Below are 23308 nucleotides of genomic sequence, written 5' to 3' on the forward strand. Positions count from 1 at the left end.
CCGGGAATTCCAAGGATTGTTCGTGGAATTCCTGTAGTGATTCCTCTCGGGATCTCTTGGAAAAATATTTAGAATTCGTTCAGGATTTTCAAAAATCCTTTCATCTTCACCCAAGTATTTCTCCAGAGATGCCTCCAGGAATACCTGAGGACTCTTTTGAATCACGCCAAGGATTTCTAGAGAATTTTGTCGAGCGATTTGTATCGGAATGCTTTAAGATAATTTTAGAGGAATGTATACAGGATTCAGGAAATTCTCCAAGAAGGCATGCAGGAGTTCTTTTACAGTTTTTTTTTCCAAGAAATCCTTTAGAAGTTCATCCACGGATTTGTTCAGGAATCCAATCACGAAATCCGTCAAGAATACCTCCTGCAGCTCCTGCAAAAAAGTTCCTTCAGAAATTCATCCGTCGGTTCTTTCAGGAATATATCTTGAGTTTCTTTTTATTATTCTAAGAACTATTAATTGATTTCATTAGGAACTGCTCCAAAGATTGCTCTATAAGTTTTTCAGGTAATGTCTCGAGAGTGTTCCTTTAGAAAGTCTTTCATGGGTTCTTACAAAAAAAATCCAAGGAATTCCTTCAAAAATTCCCCTGAAACGCCTCGAGAGTTTGCTCCAACGATTGTTTTAGGACTTGTCCTGGGATTACTTCCACAATTTCTCCAGGGATAGGGATCTCCTTCTGAAATTTGTGTAGGGATCACTGCAGAAATTTCTCTTGGAATTTCTCCAAGAAGTTGCTTGAACATTTTCCAGGAATTCTTTGGGGAATCCTTCTAGCAGTTTCTTTTGGAGTTTACTCAGGAATTCCACTAGAAATTATAACATTAATTCCTCAAGGGATTCACCCAGAGAAGACTCTTTCGGAATTCTCCTAGAGATTTCTCCCTGGGAAATATAGTTCAAAAGCATTTACGAGATTACCTTCAATAATTCTTCCAAGAATCCTTCCAGGCATATGTCAAATGACATTCCTTAAGAATTATTCTTTGAGGTGAGTATATGCAGTATACGAGTATACAAAACTATCTTTAGAGAAATTCCGGCAAGGATGCAATGCAGGAACAATATCACTGAAGGTTTACCAACTAACAATCGCAAGTCACAAACAAGCATGCATGCTGAATTGTTGCTTTATAATAGTAATTATAGCTGAACTAAAATTATGTTGTACACATTACTGTACAAATGTTTTTTCAATTGAAAACGTAGCCAATGACCAACTTTTCGTATTGGCATTAACAATGATAAATTAAAAAACACTTTTCAAGCGTTTAATAAATTTTCTATTCGACTCGCAATAATTCCTTTACAACATAGATTAACAAGACCTTTTTCTACTTCTTGTTAAGTTCATGTAAAAATTAGCACATGTATCTGTATAATGTGTTTTTTACAAGTCAAATAAGCGCTTTCGTTTAATCATACTTTGACTCATGATGATTGTACATTATGAAAAACACGTGTGTTTTACTGAACAACAGCTGAATTAATCTGTTGTTCAGTTGTTAACCATAATGTTCTGTACTAATTCACCACTGCTGGATAGGAGTCGAAGTCTGATCATTAATAAACCATGGAAAGTTTATGTTTTGATTTGAGCGCTGCAATTCCTCATCTCTAGGATGGCGCAGATAGGAAGGCATGCGGCTGGCAATCGACGGGTCTCGAGTTCAAATCTTGAATTAGGTAATTTTATGTGTAGTTATTTCACAATAATGGTTCACATCATAAGTGCCAATCATAAACTCTCGTGGAAATTTAAAACTTTGCATTTTATTTATTTTAAATCATTTTTGCCAAAGCTGAATAACAGCTTTACTATATACAGTTGACTCTCTACATCTCGATATTGAAGGAACCAGATAGGGAGAGATCGACTTGAAGGATCTATTTGTAATGCACACTAGATTGAAAAAGCCTCCGTTACTAGGAAAAACCATCAACAAACGGATGTCACCATGTAATGTATGTATGTATGTATGTATGCAGAATGTTTTAAACCTGGAAAACTTGGTCAAGCAACCTGTGAAAATGGCTATATAGACATATGGAGAGAAAATCTAGAACAAAAGTGAACTAGATCGCATCGAGATAGCGAAATATCGAGATAAGAAGGTATCGACATACAGAAAGGTAAAATGTATGCAGATTGAATGGACCGACGAGATCATCGAGTTAGGGAGAGATATCGAGATGTAGAACATCGACATGTGGAGAGTCGACTGTAGTTGTAAAACGATTTAACAACTGAACTGTTTAGTTGGTACACAACACCATGCTTTATAGTTTCTCCAAATTTGTGTGAACAAAACCCGAACAAAGGTTGTGCCAAATTATCCAAATGTTTTTCAGCGTCATACTCAACTAATTCGTCGTAAAGGTGCTTGTAAAATGAGTGATTGTTAGTTGGGTTTTTCTTAGAAAAATACAGATCCAGGATATTCCAAGCTTGATAATAGTTGTAGACAAACTACATAAATAATTACTGGAAGAGCTTCAATTAGACAAGGAAGACAATTTTCAAAAAATCTTCGGATGGTTTTTAATTATGTTGGAAAAAATGTTGAAGGAAATCACGTCGAAAATCCATTCAACCACCACCTCCACCTCCTTCCTGACCGAAAATCTAGCTACGCCCTTGACCAAAGCACGGAGATTTGGGGCTAATCACTGACACCTATGTGAAGCTTGGAATTATTGTGGACAAGCGGGTGCCTCCAGAAAGTAACTTGTGTTTACACTTTGACGTTCGCGAAGTAGTGACGCGACGACAGTTTGCGCGCCTACTAGATTGCTTGATGTGCATTTGGCAGACCATGTGCTATTAGCGTGCATTGGAAGTCTAGTCGAATAACAATGCACACAACCTATAAAAGGTATGCAGAGTCCTATACCACAGAACAGATATGTATCTTCGGACAAATTTGAAGTTTCGAGGTGGAAGTCGTAAAATTTTCATTCGGAAAACTAGATTGGAATGAATTTCCATGGAGAAATAAAAAATCATCAAAGCGTGCCACGCTCCGGCCCTATGCTCGCTGAACAAAAAAGCTTGCTTTCCACCACCAGGTTCGCTAGTGTTCAGCAGTCAGACGAGCGGCACTTTTCGTGGTGAAGATTCACCCCCGTGCCTATACGTTCTCTCAGGCCTAGCTGACACGGAAATTCGGGTGTTGTTAATGGAAGGGTTAAGTTCAAAGGATACGTTTGGTCAACGTTTGTGCACCAAAACGATATACAGGAACAAACTTACCAAATTATACGAATTCCTGTACTCTTGAAAGTTGTTGTCTTCCATTTGCGTCTCCCGGACATCCAGCAGCAATATCATCAAAAAATACATAGAAATGATGCAAAAATGAAGACAAATTCTGACACCGCAATGGGAATAAGACAAACTCTTACAACAATCGCGTATCCTACTCAACACTACGTTATCCGCTAAATCGTCAGGTAAAAGAAATATGTTGAACACCGAAGATAAATTTGCCAGCACTTTTCAAAAACAATACGGAGCAAAAATCGCGTGACAGTTTTGAAAACGCAGCCGCTCGCGCCCACAGCTTGCTATGATTGCCATCCGACCAAATGACTGGAAACCAATTGAAGGTTAGAACTTGTTAAAGTTATAGCAAAAAGTGAGTATAGTGCACTGCATTGTTTTGATTTTGCATGGGATTTTGAAGTTTCTTGGCCTTGTTGTTTACAAAATTTCTGTAAGAGTGAAAAAGAAGGAGATAATTTCATGCAGTGCCCCATAATGTATTGAAATTTGGCATAAATACATGAGCATGAGCATGAGCATATTTAAGCATAGATGACCGCACAATTCGTAGTTGCTACTCCGTGATATTGACCAGAACAATCGAAATTGCACAAAGAATCAATGAATAGGGCTTGGGACTAGCTTACTATTCTCAATGTACACAGTTCGAGAGCTCTCAACTTTAGTAAGGTCAATAACGACGCCGGCCACGTCCTTACGATCATCGAGGATGGGAGGGAATGTTAGTAAGACAAACGTTGTTATAAAGACCGCGAATCGCTGCATCTCCACATTTGTCTCAGGAAGGAATTTTTGTTAGTAGGGCAGGGGTATTATCAGTCTGGGAGTCATCTATGGTTGGTTATATGATTTGACAATGGATCAATATACACAAACCGCCGTTAACCGATCACTTTTCGACTGTATTGAAATTTGGCATAAATACAGACGATTTTCCAAGTAGTTACTGTTGCAACCTACAGATCAATTATTATCTTCACCTCATCGCACTTTCAGAATATTTGTCAAGTTAAAATTAGAATGTGCCGCCATCTATAGATGATTGCAGCTATCACCCACTCAGCATCATCACACTGACACCCCATTCGGATGGAGCAATTAAAATCAGTAACCTCCATTGGGAAATGTCCTTGGCAGCATCATTTAAGTTATAATGTTTACGGGACCAAAATAAAACGAGCCGGCAAGACCCAATTTATTTATTTGATAAACATAGGACCAGACCAGCAGACTGACTACCTTTCAAGGTGACCAAGTTTTGATTAGATCTCTGTGACCGAACGAAGGCGTCAACTCAAAACAAATCGCTCTTCATGGCTTGCTGTGCCGCTAAGAAGAAATGATTGATCAATGATGATGATGCGCTTCGTTGCACTAACGGGCGAAGCAATCCATCATTCACGGGTGTGAAAAAAGGTTACCCCATCGCAGTAACATACGTGGATTGACGGAGGGTGTTGCTCATGACGACGGTTAAAGGTTATGATAAATCTGTACAATTTCCGCACTAAACCAAATTATAAGACCAAACTGTTTCATATGTGTGCGATGTTACAATAGAAGTTAATTGCCAGTAATTGTTTCATCACTGTTGAACATTATGATAAACCAAAAGCAATAAAAATCCTTATTTCTTTGTCAGAGCAGGCAATGGGGAAATCGCGTGCTTGAGACTCTTGTTCATCAGGAACAGTACTTTTTTTTCAATTTGGATTGTACACATTAGAAAAAAAAACCGTGCAGCTCCGATATCATAAACCATAATTAAAAGAAACTTCATTAACGAAAAAGTAATGAGAAAGCATACCAGCACCAAATAAGAAATGAGCGAAAAATCAGCAAAAAAAAAAATAGTTGGAAAGCAGTGACATTTAAACAGGACGAAGAAGTCCAGAGTTCGTGGTGGCAACAGATGCAGCGAAAAAACACTATAGGTGAGTTGAGTTTTGGGGCGACTGATGGTGATACAGGTGTTTAATGACGTACCTTGAAAGCTTGACGAAATTTGTTGCTCATGATGTTGTAGAGCAGTGGGTTGATGCAGGTGGACAGGTAGTACAGTATGCCGGAGATGTAGGTGGTAATCACGAACAACTTCAGCACTAATGGATCGTTGGGCTGGTGGTCCTTGTCGACGCCGTAGATGTAGACCAGCCGCTGTGCGTGGAATGGCGCCCAGCAGATGAAGAATGCAACAACTACTGCAACTGTAACGGTAAGAGCACATTGAAGAGAGTTTTATGAGAAAATTTACCCCCTGCTGTATGGTTGCCGTCTTCATAAACTAATGGCTGCATTTACTCTGTATAAGTAGGGAAAAGCAAAGAAATTAATTGCATCAGAAACTTCCAAGTCGATGAGTCTGGTCTCATGGTCTTCATTCAATCAACGTGTCATAAATATTCAATTCCTAGGCAGCCCAAGCTTCTCTGCTTTCTCTTCTTTTGAGCTAGTACACTAAATCCTCTTCTGATGAAGTTCAGTGTTTCATGCAGATTCAGTTTATGCAAGTTGTTTATGCACTACTTTCAAGTAGAAAGCGCCGTTCAGTACCAGTCTCGTGCGTAAGAGCATAAGAGTGGGCAGATTTAATGAGGGTTTCATCAGGAATTTTGAAGAAAGAGCAAAAGGAGACAATTGAAGTCCAGGGAGGTTTCAAGATTACTAAAAGTAGGTCTCAGTTTGTTCAATGAGAGTCGAACAGTAATTTCTGGGGGTATTTAGTAAATTTTACTTATCGTCTTATGAAAAATCTAGGGGTTGAAAATTGATATTTCAAGGTTTAGACATTTGTCTCTAGGTGGCGCTGTAAACGTTCAATCATTAAAATTTTTCGATTGAAGGTCGATAACTAAAAGCCAAACAACTTTGACGAAGACCGCAAAGCTACTTGACGCTTGTGCGAAAAGTTAAACTTCTATGGAATATCTGGGTTGGATTACCGGTAGAACTAGGATCATTTCGTAAGTTAAATCCATAAATTAAATCAATCTTTGGCATTCCTCTAACCCATTGTAGCATTTTTTCGTTAATTTAGCTCGTAAGACTATCACAGAACCCTAGGAGGAATAATGCAAGGAAAGACACATGGGCAGAATTCCTGAAAGAATGCTGGCAAAAATCCTCAATCTTGTTAAGAATCTCGAAAGAAATCCCAGGAGAAAAATTTCAAGGAATTTCTGAAGGAGTTCCTGAAAAAAAAACTCAGAAGGAAGCCCTCAAAGAAATCTGGTTTAATCCCTGAAAAAATACCGGCAAAATGCCTTACCCCTGAAGAAATCTGTGGCATGGCTGTTTGTCTCCAGTTCCGCACTCTGCGTAGGGTCCGCAGATCGTCCTCTACTTGGTCGACCCACCTAGCTCGCTGCGCTCCACGTCTTCTTGTACCGGTCGGATGACTCTCGAGAACCATTTTAGTCGGGTTACTATCCAACATCCTGATGACGTGACCCGTCCACCGTAGCCTCCCGATGTTCGCGGTGTGGACGATGTGGACGGTCTAATCAGCGTTTTGTAGATAGTTAACTTCGTGTTACGGTGGACTTTATTCGATCGTAGAGTTCTGTGGAGTCCAAAGTAAGCACGATTTCCTGCCATAATGCACCTCTGAATTTCTCTGCTGGTGTCGTTTTCGGCGGTCACCAGTGAGCCCAAGTACACGAATTCTTCAACCGCCTCGATTTCATCATCGTCGATATAAATTCGGGGTGGCGGGCGCGGTGATTCCTCCCTGGAGCCCTTTGCCATCATATACTTTGTCTTCGACACATTAATGTCTTATCCGATTCGTCTGGCTTCACTCTTTAGTTGGATGTACGTTTCCGCCATCGTCTCAAATTTACGAGCAATAATATCAATATCATCAGCGAAACCAAGCAGCTGAACGGACTTCGTGAAAATCGTTCCACTCGTGTTTATCCCCGCTCTCATTATTACACCCTCTAAAGCAATGTTGAACAGCAAGCACGAAAGACCATCACCTTGCCGTAACCCTCTGCGAGATTCGAAGGGATTCGAGAGCGTCCCTAATACTCGAACTACGCACATCACTCGATCCATCGTCGCCTTGATCAATCGTATCAGTTTATCCGGGAATCCGTATTCGTGCATAATCTGCCATAGCTGTTCTCGATCGATTGTATCATACGCCGATTTGAAATCGATGAACAAGTGATGTGTGGGCACGTTGTATTCGCGGCATTTCTGCAACATCTGGCGGATGGCGAACATCTGGTCCGTTGTAGCGCGTTCACCCCTAAATCCAGCCTGATATTTCCCCACGAACTCTCTTGCAATCGGTGATAGACGGCGGCAAAAAATTTGAGCGTGTATCTTGAAGGCAGTGCTTAGTAGCGTGATCGCGCGGTAGTTCAAATTTATTGTTTATGCTATTCATACATATTTTAGTGACTTACACTTTACGGTGCTCTCACTCGATAAGACGATCTGAACATCATCCCGGCTCAATTAACACGATCTTGATGTTTATAAAGCCAAGTTAGGTTTATGTTCTGTTTTTGTTTTTATTCATCTCCTATGCATAGTTTTCTGTCACGGATCTTACGAATTGCTTGACGAATCCAGGAACTTCCGAATTTTGCTTCAGAAAAAATACCGTCGTGTATCTGCTGTAGTCATCTATCAGCGTCAGATAATACCAGCGTCCACCAAGAGTCCTCGTATTCATCGGTCCGCAAACGTCGCTATGGATTAGGTCCAGAATTGCCTTTGATCTGCAATATGCCTTCTTTGGAAACGGCAACCTTGTCATCTTCCTTTCGATACAGGATTTGCGCGAACCGCTTCGCATACCGAATTCACTGATCTTGATACCGGTTGCAAGTTCCAACTTCTCCAGCTTCACAATGGCCTCGTTGTCGTGATGTCCTAACTTACGATGCTAACCATGCACACAGTCGGATAGCTGACATACCTTCATCGCTTGAACCGCCACATTGATGTTGTCCACGTAATACAGTCCACCGCGCAGCGTTGCCGTTGCCGTCACAAACCCACCTTTCCAGGTGCCCAGGTTTCTGGCAGAAGTGACCCAAAATTAGTTTTTTTCTTAAACTCCGTTCTCAGCGCATACTCCGCTCCGTTCGAGTTTCACCGCCGAGCCACTTCGTCAACCAGTTTACCGCGCACGAATTCCAGCGTCAAATCAGTATCCGGACGTCCCTCCGGTGCTGTGATGAGTGTTGAAAAAGAATCAGGTAGACTGCTGAGCACGATGTTCACCTTCTGATCCTTGTCGAGCTCTTGACCAGCGATCGCGAGTTTCTCGAAATGATCCAACATCCGGCTAACGTTTGCTCCAATGTCTTCACCGTCAACGTATTCCATCCGAATCATCTTCCTGAGGATAGTGGGTTTGCTGATATCCCTGCTTCTCGTGAGCGCTCCGTATCGACTTTCATGCTTCCTTGGCAGTTTTGGTTTTCTTGATGAGGCAGTACTGGGAAGACTCGACAAGAAGCCCATAATCTTGACCCTTGCCCGTTTGTCTCCGTCGTTCCACTCTTTGCCTTGAGTAGCCGCTGTACCAAGTCGCTCCACAGGTCGGACTCCAGGTTCCACGTACCTCCAAAGCTTCTCTCTAACCAACAAAAGCTCCATTTTTTTCCATTTTTTGATAAACTTTTACGTTATAAATTCTCCAGTTCAGTGTCGACTTGATACACTCAGGCCCATAACCTGATGGAGTACTAGGGAAACACGAGTGCTCTCTCTCTAACCAAAATGATTAGGAATGATTTTGTTAAACTAGCTTCACTATCTTCACAATATCATGGCTTGCTTCTTTCGTTGGGTTGGCCACCACCACCAGCACCACGCTAATGCTGAACACAAAAAGCGAGATTTTTTCAACGTGTTGTACAAAATACAACAGCGCGATCGCTCGAGGGTTAAGAGTCAGTTATTACGGCTAGATATATATTCTAATCCAGCGATCGGTGCGTCTCAAGCTTGTGTACGACTTCTTGAAACAAGCTGGAGTCTTCGTTTGATATCCCCGTCTTGTTCCGCTTGTCCACCTCGTGTCCCTTCGAAAAGCGTCTGTTTATATCGTTATAGGTTGTTTGTCCACTCTACGTTTGACCAGCAGCAACACGCCACACCATGCTGTCATGTGTCAACGAAAAGCCCTCATCACCCTATCCTTTCCTCAAATATTATTGTTACCCCTAACCTCGACCAAGCCGCGAGTTTTACGGTTCTCCGAAACTAACATAGTTTATAAGTCAAAAACAAAAAATTGTTAAAAAAAACTGAATTCAGCTCCGTTATGCCTGTTGGCGCATGAGCCTCAAATAAATGATAAAGCAAAAAAAAACATCCTGGGGGCAGATGGTACGGTAGATAATTATGGCCAGAAATTGTACGAGCGGATAAGTGAGATCTATGGGGTACCCTATTATCCGTTAGCGTAGAGTAAAGTGGGGCAAAAGTTCGAGTGGGGCAAGAATTTCTTTTGAAGTTTTTGAGCTCAATTCAAATTATTTCTTTCGGGTGTCAAGGTTGTTCGAACCCTTTTTGAAAAAGAGTCTTTCACTCCAGAATTTTTGAAAATTGATCAATATTTCGAAAAGTTATGACAAAATGTTGGTTTTTGATCAAAAAATTATAACATGCGATGGTCCTTCCAACGCATGCAATGGAATTATAATGAAATCGACTACGATATTTTATTTTGGGGCGTAACTAGGTTTATTTTGAAGATGCTTTAGCATGTATAACTTTTTGCAAAAAAGATTTGGAAATCATATTTTACACATAGTGGGGCAAAAGTTCGAGTCATGTGGCAACTTTAGGTAAAAACCTAAAGTTCTGCAAAATGTACATAGTATCTCTAAGAGTGATGAAATTAGTGGGAAAATTCGATCAAAGTTGAAAAAAGATGTTGTTTTGTCTGAATTTGGCGGAAAATCACTAATTTTTGGTGTAGCAAATTTAACCCTGATTTGGGTAAATTCCAGATCAAACTTTAAAGTGTATTCCAGTTCCAACATCAAATATCAAGTGGTTTCAGGTATTCCTATTACCAAACTGTCAAAATAGTGTGCAACGGTTAGCGAAATTCCAAAAACACTAGATTCAAACTTTTGCCCCAGGGGTGGGGCAAGAGTTCGAATAAAACACATATACAAAAAGTGTTGTAACTTAAAATTGAAGACATTTGGCGTAACTTTGTTCAGCAAAATTTTTGCTCATGAATGGTAGAATCACCACATGGTATTTATTTATTTTTATCCGCTTCGATTTTTTGAAATAAGTTGAATTTTCATCTAGGGTCGAACTTTTGCCCCACCTTACTCTATGTCATAATATATACCCCTCGGTTCATTGCCTGTTGAGGTTCATCCAACCAGTGAACGTTCAACTCGGGCTTTTTCTCCTGTGGACCATCGAGCCGGCAAGACATGCCGAACAACATCGTGGAGTAAGTGTTGGATGTTTGTCGGATTTGCACAAGATCAAAACTGGGAGTCTATCCACGGAGCGATGAATACGGCAGCGCGGGAGGCATTACGCACTGCTCAAAGACTACTTAGGAACGGGTGGTTCGATGATGAAAGCCAAAGAGTAACGAACGAGAAGGATGTAGTCAGAAGTCGGATACTGGGTCGCTGTTCACCTTGTATGGGTACCTGGCCACTCTTCCAGAGCTGGAAATGCAGAGTTAGCTCGCACGGGAGCATCACATCCCAAGTAACCAAAAGTTCAGATAAGAGGGTACATTATAAGCTAAGCAGCTTATTAGAGGTCGCTCTTTAGCCTTCCAAGCAGCTTCATTTTTTAAGTAATTTCGGAACTTGAAAGTTCACATAAGGAAGTCAGATAGCTTTCAAAGCAGCTTCTGATGGAACTTCCTCAAAATGAATGTGAAAACAAAAACGAGCTTTTCAGATTCATCCAACTGTTGTTGCTTGTATTATTGAGAAGCATGCTCAAACAGACTTTTACATTTTTATTTACTTATGCATACGGCACTCCTATGTAGATTTGAACCAGGACCTCCTGCATGATAAGCTGCCGTTATACCGCTGCGCTGCTACAGATACATAAGATGGATAAATTAACTTCACTACAGTACAAGTGTACAAACCAAAATGTCGACAGAGGATTGCTTCAAGTCAGATTTTAACCGCTTTGCACCTCATCGCAATTGTGGTGTCGGGATAGAGTGTAGGGCTCTAACGCAGCGACTGCCGGTTAGAATCTGGTAGGCATCATTTTTTTTCATTTGCATTTCATTGATTTGGTGAATTTAATTAAGCTCTATGAAAAGTTGCCTATAATAATGTTTTTGCTAAAATTACAAAAACAAATCCTTTGAACATCAAGCTACTGAAATAAACTTCAAGGAACTAGGAATTTTCAACAAAGTTCCGAGTAGCAACTTAAGCAGCTTTCAGGTTCCACAAAGCTCAGATAAAGTTCCGAACGGAACTTTCTAGCTGCTTAAGAGGCTAACAATGAGCCTTGCTGGAACTTATGTGCAAATTTCCAGCAAGGCTCATTATTAGCCTCTTAATGGCTAGTTTCCACCTGGTAAGTACTGTGTAAAAAGATAGGACAAGTAATGGTCACGTAAAACTTTTGCAATCAATATTACTTAAGCGTTCGCAGTTGATAAGTAATTTGCAGCCAGAAAGATTTGCCAAAAGATGTCACTGTCATGCGATGCTGTCAGTCATGTTGTTAATTTTCCGTACGGAATAATATGTCGATGTATTATTCCGTGAGTAAAAGTGACATTTCTCTTTCTTTTTTGTTTCTTCTTTCACACCAAAGACGTCAGTGTGCATTAAGCTGTTGGTACACAGGGTCAAATGTTTGACAAGGAAAGAACTCAAGAAACATCCATTGCGGAAAACGCAATGGGGCCGGCAACGGAATGGGGAAGCACTGCGGTATCTAATAAAAAAAATATGCAAGTATGCCGCTGCGGTAAAACACGATGAGCGCGGATTTCCTACGGGTAATTTCAAAACAACTTCAGTTCGGTGAATTGTTTGTTTCCTGGAAGAAAGGAACTATGTGAGAATCTGCAGCATTTTTCTTGCTCTGTCTTGCTCTATCGAAAGAAATCTGAGGTTTCCTAGTTCTCGAAAACTCATAAAAGAGTTCTTTCAAGAGTACCCCCATATTTCCTCTAGAATGTCCCCCAGGAGTTCACGGGAATTTATCCAGAAGTTCTCCTCCAGTTCTTCCTCCAGGAGATTATCCCTCCGGAGTTTCCCGAATATTCTCGTGGGAGTTCCCCGAGAATGCCTCCAAAAGTTCCCCGTTAATTCCTTCAGGTGTTTGCCGGGAGTATATCCAGAAGTTCCCCGTGAATTATTGTAGGAGTTCCCCGGAAATTCCTGCAGAAATTCCCTTGGAATTCTCCAATGAGTTTTCAAGAAATTCCTTTAGGAATTTCCCAGGACCTCATCTAAAATTACCTCGGGAATTCCACCACAAGTTCACCAATAATTCCACCAGGAAGTTTCCGGGAAATTTTCCAGGTGTTCCTCTGGAATTCGCGTGCAAATCTTCCAGAATTCCTGCAGGACTTCCCCGGAGGGATTCCTGGAGGAATTTCCCGGAGGAATACCCGAAGGAATTTATGGAGCAATCACCAGAGGATCTTCTGGAGCAAATCTCCAGAAATTCCTTCTGAGATTCTCCAATAATTCCTTCGGAGATTTCTCCAAAAATTTCTCCGGAGACTCCTTCAGGAATTCCCCTGGAGATTCTTCCGAAGAATCCTCGGAGGAATTCCTGGAAGAATCTCCGGAGGAATTTTTGGAGCAATTTCTGGAGGAAACTCCGGCAGGTTTTCCCCGAAGAATTTCCGAAAAAAAATACTGCAGGAATCTCCGGAGGAGAATTCCTGGAAGAATTCCTGAATGGATACCTGAAGGAGGAGAATTCCTGGAAGAATTCCTGAGTGGATACCTGGAGGAATCTCCGGAAGAATTATTGGAGAAATCTCCCTGATGCCACTACTGATGTAATCTTAGAAAATCCTGGAGAAATACCAGAAGAAACTATAATAGGAACCCAAAAATTTACTCCTGGAGAAGATCTACAAGGAGCTTCTGAAGGAATCCCGGAAGAAGTTGCTGGAGGAAGGATTTGCCAAATAAATCTGATAAACAATTCCTGGAGAAATCCCAAAAGGAATTCCTTGGCGATTCATATAAGAAACGCCCAGAGAAAATCTAGAGGAAAAAAACTACTGGAGAAATCTTAGAATACATTACCTACTATAGAAATCCTAGAAGAAACTCTTGGAATGATCCCGGAAGGAATTCCTGTAGGAATCTCCGAATAAATATCTGAGTGAACCCCGGAAAAAATACTAGAGGAATTCCGGTTGAAATTATTGGAGGATGGTTCGAAAAAACTCCTAGTAGAATCTTAGAAAACATCTCTGGAGAACACTCCGAAGGAACTCCTAGATAGAAGATCACATGCTATTAAATCCAGGAAAAAAATGCAAATCTCAAACACATTTTATGAGAATCCCCGGCGAGCTCCTGATGGATGTTCCGGTGGAACACCTGGAAGAATTTCAAGATGATCTTCTGCGTAATCCCAGAGAAAAACCTTCGTACGGAATGCCAGAAGATTCATCACAATGAATCCTTCGTGGATCTTCATAAAATTTCCCGTGAAGCTTTGTCCTTGTATTTCTTCAACAACTTCATAAAGTAACCGCCAGAGTCCTCCCACCGTAGTCCGAACCCCTAAATTAGTTCTCTCTGTAATACCATTAAAAGTTCCCCAGAATCCCAGCGCAATGTCTCTCATCAGTATTTTCCTTGGAAAGCTTCACAACTCCGTTGGAATCTCACTATCTGGATTTTTCCCAGAATCCCACCCAAAAGTTTTAAATTGAATCATTTTCCCCACACGCGCGCAAAAAAGTACATTTCAATTTCAATAACATTTCCTGAGGAAACGAACGAAATTTCTCTTAGTCCAAATCGTAAACAACCTGGTGCCCTTTTCTTCACATCCTTCTTACAGCATCGTTTCGTTAAAATGCTGTCAGTTAAGCAAATGTCAAAATTACTTACGGAAAAAGGTGAAATTTTACTTGAGCGCTCTACTTTGCAACAGGAAACTTAGCTTAAGCAGTTAGAAAGTTCTATGCGGAACTTTATCTGAATTTTGTGGAACTTAAAAGTGCATTTTGTCATGGAAAGCGGAAATTTTAATTACTTGGGCCCAAGCAACCAAAAGATCATATAACAGGGCACTTTACAAGCTAAGCAGCTTGTTTGAGCTTGCTCATTAGCCTTCTAAGCAGCTTCAATTTTAAGTAATTTTGGAACTTGAAAGTTCACTTAAGGTAGCTGGATATCCTTCTAAGCAATTTCTAACGGAACTTTGCCTAAATTCATGCAGAAACAAACATGTTTTTCTCTGATTTATCACAGCGATGTGGCGTTGTGATACTTGTCTGATATTGATCCCGATAATTATAATTTTACATACGTCGCTCCTATGTAGATTTGAACTCGGTCCTCCTGTGTGATAGACTGCTGACTTTCCGCTGCGCTGCTGATGATACTTGACACAGTCAAGCTAACTTCACTATACAATGCTACTGATCTGAACTTCTATGAATTTGAAAGTTCCGACAAAGTTCCGAGTAGCATCTTAAGCAGCTTTCAAGCTGCTTAAGAGGCTAACAATGAGCCTTGCCGGAACTTGTGTGCGAAGCCTCTTAAGCAGCCAGAAAGTTTCATTCGGAACTTTATCTCAACTTCGTAGAACTTGAAAGTGCATTTTGTCATGGGAAGCGGAACTTTTTGTTACTTGGGAACAGCCGAATACGGCAGTTTATTTTTTAATTGAGATGTTTTAGTGTTCGCTACCTTGATAAAAATGAATTGTCGTTAACTAATAAAAAAATATATCGTATGAGCTTACTGCATTTTGCAGCTGTACTAATCAGTTTGTATGTTGAACATCAACCTTGAGATGTACCTTCCAAAGGATAAAGATTTGATTGCTTCCACAAAATTAAACATCACATCAACCCCCACATGTACCTAAGTGAATTTGCTTTCCTTTGATTACTTACCGAGCATCTTGAGGACCCGTCTCGTCCCCTGGCTAGTTCCCTGCTGGCGGGTATTGGGGCACGCGTTACTCCGCCTCTGCAGCGTTCCGTCGCGTTGCATCAGCGTGGAAGACCGCAGTTTCAGTCCAATCAGAGCGTACAGCACCGTAATCAGCGTCATCGGAGCGAAGAAAAACAGAAACGTCGAAAGCTCGAAAGAGTGCTGAATAATGATTCGCTTCACCACACACTGATCCACCCCGGACTGATTGGTTACACCGAACTGGAGCGCCTGGGGGACGGCGGATACGATAGCCACCAGCCAAATGGCAAATATGAACCGGATGGCCCGGGAAAGTTTCGACATTGTGTGCGACAGGAACGGATGACATATGGCCACGTAGCGCTCGATGGTGAAGGCCGTTATCGTGAGCACAGTGGCATTCGCCGATGTTTCCGCTGCGATTCCTCTGGCCACGCAAAACAATTCGCCAAATATGTAAGGGTACTTGCTCCAGATAAAGTAAATTTCCTGCGGTACGCCGGATATTAGCAGCAGAAAGTCGGAAATGGCCAAGCTGAACAAGTAGTAGTTGGTGGCCGTGTGCATGGATTTATTCTTTGATATCACAATGCATGTGCTGATGTTACCGATGACTCCGGTAATGAAAATCAGCACATATATTATCGTCATTGGTATGACCACATACAGTGGATCCCGCTTGGGGCCGTAAAACAGCGACGAATTGTCCACGGACCATTCCGATTCGCTGAAGTTGATGGATGCACTACTATCTACGGCTGCGCTCGGGTAGTCTAACAAACTGGTGCTACTGTTGATTATCACAGACAAGAAGCTTTCATTAACTCGTTGCATTGTCGCCGGTTTCATTGCATTGGTTAAATTTGTACTGATCATTCTGCAATCGATTTTATTCGTTTTACAACGTCATCGTCGTTTTTTTTTCGTTTATTTTGTTTATTTGTTAGCTATACTGAATGTTGTTGAGTTACCGCTGTGCGTACCATCATTTCACAACCACAAAACTTTTGTAAGCAACTGTATTTACATATGGTGAACCACTCATTCCGCGATGACTATGTGTTCTGCTGTTAGCAATTACTGCAACGAAAAAGAGAATGTATAACAATACGTTAGTAGTTTTTTTTGAATTTATCGTTTATATTAATTGCTTAAATGTACACCCGCAAATAGAATACACAGAATCTGCCAGAGTACTGAGTAAGCTGAGGTCATTTTTTACGTAGCGTCCACGAATTCATGTTCATCACACAATATTCATGGAATATGGGCAAACGCAAAACAAGACAAAAAAAAATGAAGTCGTATGTGGAGTGAAATTTAAACGTGATGTTTTGCGTAACTATTCGATTTCCAATGCTAAAGAGGCCGGTTATCTAATGAGGCATTGGCAAAGTTAAGTCGGAATACCGTCAAGGCACCAGTCACCGCGGATCTAAGAGGATTCGGGGCGAATAAGGGCTGTCGTTTGAAACCAATCTTATAAACATTGTTGGTGCCGCTTTTAATTGCCTTCATTATAGGTTAAAATTAAAGAAATATCCACAGAAGCAGAAAATTTTTCACAAAATTTGGTGATATACCCAAGTAACATTTTAAGTTTTGTTCGGCTCTACAAGAGATCTTCATGACCAATTTTATAAAACTCGCAATAAAACTGATTTATACATCAAAACCTCTTGATAACCTCTTTAAGAGCATCTTCCGGCTAAGTGGACCACTCTCGGGGAGGTTTTGCAAACCGCATTAAGAGTAGCAATAAAACCGTTTTAAAACCTAGTAGGAAAATTTCCCATTCTCGATTGTTGTTATTTTTTTTTTCAACAAAAACTATGACAGCTCAAGATGCAGAGATGCTTCTTTGATGGCACGTAAAGTTCAGGACGATACATCATTCGTAAGAAGAAGCGGTATTACAAAGTAATATTTTAGTTGTTATTGTGTTGGTAGGCTTATGCGCATTCAAATTTACCGTGGCAGAATCATAAAATTAATCCGCTTCAAAAATAGTGAATATTATCATCTTGGAATTAAATAAATCAATTTGTTTATTCTATAAAACTATCACGAATCACAAGAAAACTCAGCAGAGAGAGTTTATTTATGTGAGCATGTTTGGAAATGATGGCAAACTATCAATTCATTGCTAATTTGACCAAAATTAACTATTTTCCATTCACTTTATTATTAATTCTTCAATATGGCGACAACCATAATCAGCGAAAATAAAACGAAAGCAAGTTTACTTTTATGATGACCGCAATAAACCTAGAAATGTCGTAGTTCTGCTTTTCCACCAACAGATATTCTGCCCATAACCGCATAACAGTAACATTCGACAGAAGTAGGCATTGGAGAAAATGGGACCCATAGTTGCAAATTTTAATAGTATGGGAATGAACCGAAATTGTAAACATTTTTCATTAATTCGTAATCAATTGTTTTGCAATAAGATCTTCTTCAGCACTTCTTGTATGCTGGGCCTATTGTCAGAAAATAAATCGGACTTAAGTATGATTGATGACACGCATTAAAACGAGTCCATTTTCCCAGTGTGACTGTTATGCGGTCACATCGGTTAATGATGGTCAATGAGACAAAACGACTTGGTGTTTATTTCACAAATCCTAGAACAAACTTGAAAATTTTATTCAGGTAGTCGAAAGTACTTGTAATTGGATGACGATCCCCGATATTAAGTCAATAACAGCAAAATATGCAAATGTTACAATTATGCGGTTATAGGCAGTACTAATCGAATGGATCGCCATCTGTTGAGAGTTTTAACAGTTTTATTGTGGTAATAATGATTGCCAGAAGGTTTACAAATCGGAAAGTTTTGTTTACTCTTAAAATCTGTCTTTATGAATATCTTCAAGTATACTATAAAACATTTTATCAATGGTTTTCCGCCTGATTCCGTGGTAGGTCATCATTCACCGTGTTTTAGACATTTTATTCTATTTTGTTAAAAAATAATCAAAACAACCCAGCCAAGGGAATTTCCTTCGTTTATATTCATTTCAAGTAATAACCTGCAAGATTTTGTTAGAAAAACAAATGTTCAAATTTTCAATTTTTCCTAGGTATATGGAACATTATACGACACGGTGAATTAAAATGGAGACCATTGATTTTTAAAGTATCCATTTACCGTGCCCTTTTGTTTCAATTAAAAAGTACGAGTAATCGTACTTTCTTGTTAAACTTGCTTCGGTAATGCAAAATACATATCTGATATGTAAATTTAAAAGCTTCTTGATGGAATAAAAATGTTACTACATTTAGTTTATTGCTTAAACCACCTTAGCGCAGTTTTCGTTTTTTCACTATAAAACCCGTTCTCTCGTTTGTCGGGTGAAGATCACTGCGTCCAGATTTTAGAACTATTGTGATATACCCTTTTGCTGTGAGGTACGCAAGTTATCTCAGGGGGCATCCATAAAGTACGTCACGCTCATAGGGGGGAGGGGGGGTTTCGAAAAGTGTGACAAGCAATGTATTAGGTATACGAAAACCCAGTACGAAGGGGGGAGGGGGGTTGAAAATTCCTAAATTTTGCGTGACGTACTAAATGGATGCCCCCTCAGTAACATGTTTGTCACTGAGATACCTTGGTATCGACTGAACTCAAGACCATCTACAGTGCGAGAAATAAGTATAAAGACAGAGCCGTTTTCCATACAAAATAATCATGTTTGGGGATCAAAATCACTTTTCCTAGCGATTCGAATGTTATGGAATTTTGGCAGCAACCCTAAATTCTTGTTATTTTAAGGTTGCAGCCAAAATTCCATAACAATCGAATCGCTAGAAAAAGAGATTTTGATCCCTAAACATGATTATTTTGTATGGAAAACGGCTCTGTCTTAATACTTATTTCTCGCACTGTAATGAAAAAATAGTCGAAGGCACACGGTGAATGGAGCCCCCACGGTGACTGGCGCCTTGACGGTATCTGAATCGCAGGGTTGTTACAACAGCGTGGATTTCGCGATTTTCGCGGATTTGGCGCGGATTTGTCCCTAGAATTCGACCCTCGTGCGGATTCGGCGCGGAATTGGTTTTGCGGATTTTGAGTGTACATACATGATTTTACTCTGATTTGCATCATAATTTAATTATGTGAGATCGCCTTCTTTTTATCTACCAACCAGCGATTGACGAATCCCTTCGGTGTATTTTATACTGTGAATGAATCTTGCATGTAATAAGTCTGAGAGTAGCCATTTAAGTGCTAGAAATATCTTCAATTCCCGTTGTTTATGTTTATGCTGCAGTAACAACTCAATACAAAATTGGTCTGAAAAGCTTTGAACTAAACCAGCTTAGTTACTACATAAATGTTACTAAGCTAGTTTAATTCAAAGCTTTCTAGTTAGATCAATTCGTAGCAGTAAATTTCATTTTACATAATTAGTTTCACAACATATTTATGTAAATCATGCTAGCACTCTCTCACCTTTACAAGAGATCGTCCGACATTACATATAGTATCTATTGGATTTACAGGAATCAACTAAACTTTGAGCTCTACCCCGAATACATCTTAGAAATTCCATAACAAAATCCAGGGAATCATCACTGGTCTTCATCAGGGTGTATCCTCGGAATTCCTCTAGGGATCTCTTCTGATACTATTCTTAAGATGTTTGTGAATGACTGTTTGTGAACTTCCATCTTTTTTGGATTGATGGTTTCATCTTAAAAAAATTCAAGCGATTTGTTCCGTAATGCTTAAAAAATTTCTTTTGGAATTTCCTGTAGAAACATTGAAAGAAATTACTAAAGATTCTCGAAAGAGTTTCTGTCAAATCCCACTCCCGGCAAACTCAAAATGTGAGTTATTCCTTCGGAAGGGAAGTAAAGCGTAGGTCCCGAGATGGGACCTATTTGTATGCCTATTTGGATGGCTACAAATTTCGTTAATACAGATAAAAATTTAAAAAAAACTATAAGAACTTTAAGTTGACGTGTCAGGTTAAATGCTTCTGAATGACTGGAATCTCTCATAAAATAGGCTCCTAAAGGCCTATCTGTATCTCTGCATAAATCGATCAAGCATTGATTAATACGACATATCTACTCTTTTTTTAAGTATTCCAATTAGGGGTGATACACAAATTATGTCACGCAAAAATCGACCTTTTTAAACCCCCCTCCCCCCTATGTCACATTTTTGGTATGGGATCTCAATATTTTTTGTAAGGGTCGTCACGTTCTGCAAAACCCTCCCTCCCCCCTAAAAGCGTGACGTAATATGTGTACGGCCCCTTAGGTAAAGCCCATATTTTTTTATTATTTTTGTAACATTCCTTGTTAAGCACTTAAATTTGGGTAAATTTTGTTTACCGTGTATGACAAACAAGAACATTTGCTGTCAAAAGTGAGCCAATGATGTCTTTTGCAACCCGCCGTTCCACTTTCGTTACGTCAAAACCGCATGCTTCCTCGTGTTCTATAACAAAACCGAGAAAATATTTTTCATTTTAGGACCCTATTGGATGAAAGTCCACAAAATATTTCTTAGGAGATATTCTGCCACAATTTCCAGATTTCTATGACGGATATGATTATGCGCGTAACTACAATGCTTTTATCTTCCCAGCTCCCGAGTTGTGCACGCTAGTTCTAGTGCATAACAAGCGGGTTCGACATTGGAGCAGATGGTTGAATGACATGGAGTTGAACTCCACCCATGGATCCTTAAGATTATGGATTCCATCCATCAGAAGCCATTAGAAGAGTTCCCGTAAGAACAGATTTAACGTTGAAATTTTCAGAGTGGTCCACCACATAGTTCTACAGGCATTTCTAGTAGAAATTCTTAAATCATTTTAGGAAAATCTGTCAAGGTACCATGAAGGAAATAGCATGTAAATCCCTGTGAGAATTAAAGTGAAAAAGGTGGAAAAAAATCCTAGGGAATCTTTTAAGGAATTCATGGATAAATAACTGGAGAAATCCTAGAAAAAATCCTAAAGAACTTTTTACCCAACTAGAAAATTTAAAAAAAATGTACATTCACTTTCAGAAATTTTCACAGAGTTGCTGTAGGAATTTTTTAGCAGTATAACTACGGAGGTAGGCATTTTCTGTTTTTTACAGGCATCCTTCCATGTGTTCCTCTTGGCATTTCTTCAGTTTTTTTTTTTTTGTTAAGGCGCTGTCCATAAACTACGAACTACGTAGACTCGTTTTTGGTCATGTCAGAACCAAAACTCCCCCTCCTTCCACCGTCATAGATTTTGTCCATACAAAATTGTCGAAATTAGTATAAAGCGTTGACTTTGACCAGGCCCCACCAGGCCCCTAAGAATCTACACAGTTCATGGACGAACCTTAAAGTATTCTCCCTGGAGAATACTTATCCAAAGTTCAAGGGGAATGACATCTACTTTGCTAACCAGAAAAATCCGCATTTGGCCGTTGCTAAAAAGATATTATAGTACAAGAAGAAGATTGTCGCTGTCGTCGCTGTCCGCAACATCCCGGGGTTTGTTCACGCCATCAGCTGGTGGTGATGAAAGACTAACATGTGAAAACATCTGAAATGGAACATTCCAGTTTTCATACTGAGTATCGAAATCTTGTAGATTTGTTATACTGAAATCAATGCTTTAAGTAATCTGAATCTAGTATTACCAATGAAATTTACTGTCTGGTTGTTTGACCAGAAAGGCATCCAGATTTTGCATTGATAGATATGTACCTGAGATGTTCCGATGCCAGAACAATGGGTAATCTCTATCTTGTACTATAATATCTTTTGTTATACTAATCGTCGTTAACCGCGTCTAATTTCTGCTCGGTTAGCAGCGGTTAGGGATGGATGTATGTGATTTTTTCGGTTAGAAAAGGAAGTGTCAAACCCCCTCCTGAAGTTTCTTTCCAGAAATTCTGAGATTCTCCAAACATTACTAAAAAAAACTCAAAGTTAACTTCTAAGAACTACCCTCACAGTATCCTATTCAAATTCATGCCCATTATTTAAAAAATTCTTCGACAAAACTTGTATAAAAACAGTGTCTGATTTGAAAACTTCAGAAAATTTTCCCGTTTCAATCAGGGTTTTTTCAAGGGTTTTAGGGATACTTTTATAAATTTTATTTTAGAAGTTTTTTTTTATGTTTCCAATGTTTTTTTTTTTTTTGTAAGCAATTTCTTCACGAATCTTTTGGTATATTTTCCTGGATGACGGGTTGTGCCAGATTTTTCCAAGAACACTCTGTAGATTGCTATAGCAATTTTGCCTGGAGGAACATTCCTGAAAATAAAATATATGAAATAAAGTTCTGGCAAAACGTCTTCAAATTGCAGAAAGCTCAGAATATTTAGGATGATCAAAGCAGCACGAATCAACAGTTCAGTTTCCACCCAGCACTTAAATAGTCCATTCCAGTTGAAAGTATCTTGCTCATACACTATTGTAGACTGTTCAAATTTAATTTTCAATACATATATACTGCCCCCACTCGCAAAACAGTCCCATATGAATAGGAAATCCAGCAAAGATGGGACTGTTATGCGAGTGGCGGCAGTATACGTAATGTATAAAAGTGAAACTTCACTTTTATACTCTCGCGGAATTGGTGCGAATTAATTTTCAAAATCGCGCGGATTTGGCGCGGATTCAAATTTTGCTCGCGCGGATTTTTTTTCACTCGTAACAACCCATCCGATATGACGGGAATCAGCGCGTATGACGAAGTCATTTTTACTCTATGTAAAATTCCTAAATAAACTCCCTGGTCCAACCCTGGAAATTTGAGGCGCTACGCCAAGAAGTAAAAAAAAACTCTCTATAGCTCACTCATTTTTTTATCTTGTGTGACAACTGTGCGAATATTCTCTGTGCAAACGGTCCAGAACTATTACATCTAAGTATTGTAGGAGTTATGTTGCA

General features: G+C 39.7%; 1 protein-coding gene across 3 annotated transcripts in view; it reads right to left on the minus strand.

Moving 5' to 3' along the window:
- The window catches only part of LOC109405399 (pyrokinin-1 receptor), a 398748-nt gene that overhangs the window by 125420 nt on the left and 250020 nt on the right, over window positions 1-23308 (minus strand). For all 3 annotated transcript variants that reach the window (XM_062843026.1, XM_062843022.1, XM_062843015.1), the window contains 2 exons: window positions 15381-16482; window positions 5279-5499 (listed from right to left, as the gene is read on the minus strand). In XM_062843026.1, coding sequence (XP_062699010.1) covers window positions 5279-5499; window positions 15381-16278 — 1119 coding nt within the window. In that variant the 5' untranslated portion in view covers window positions 16279-16482. The remainder of the gene's footprint in view (window positions 1-5278; window positions 5500-15380; window positions 16483-23308) is intronic.

Source organism: Aedes albopictus, chromosome 1 (assembly GCF_035046485.1).
Source record: "Aedes albopictus strain Foshan chromosome 1, AalbF5, whole genome shotgun sequence".
In the NCBI taxonomy this organism is placed as follows: domain Eukaryota; kingdom Metazoa; phylum Arthropoda; class Insecta; order Diptera; family Culicidae; genus Aedes; species Aedes albopictus.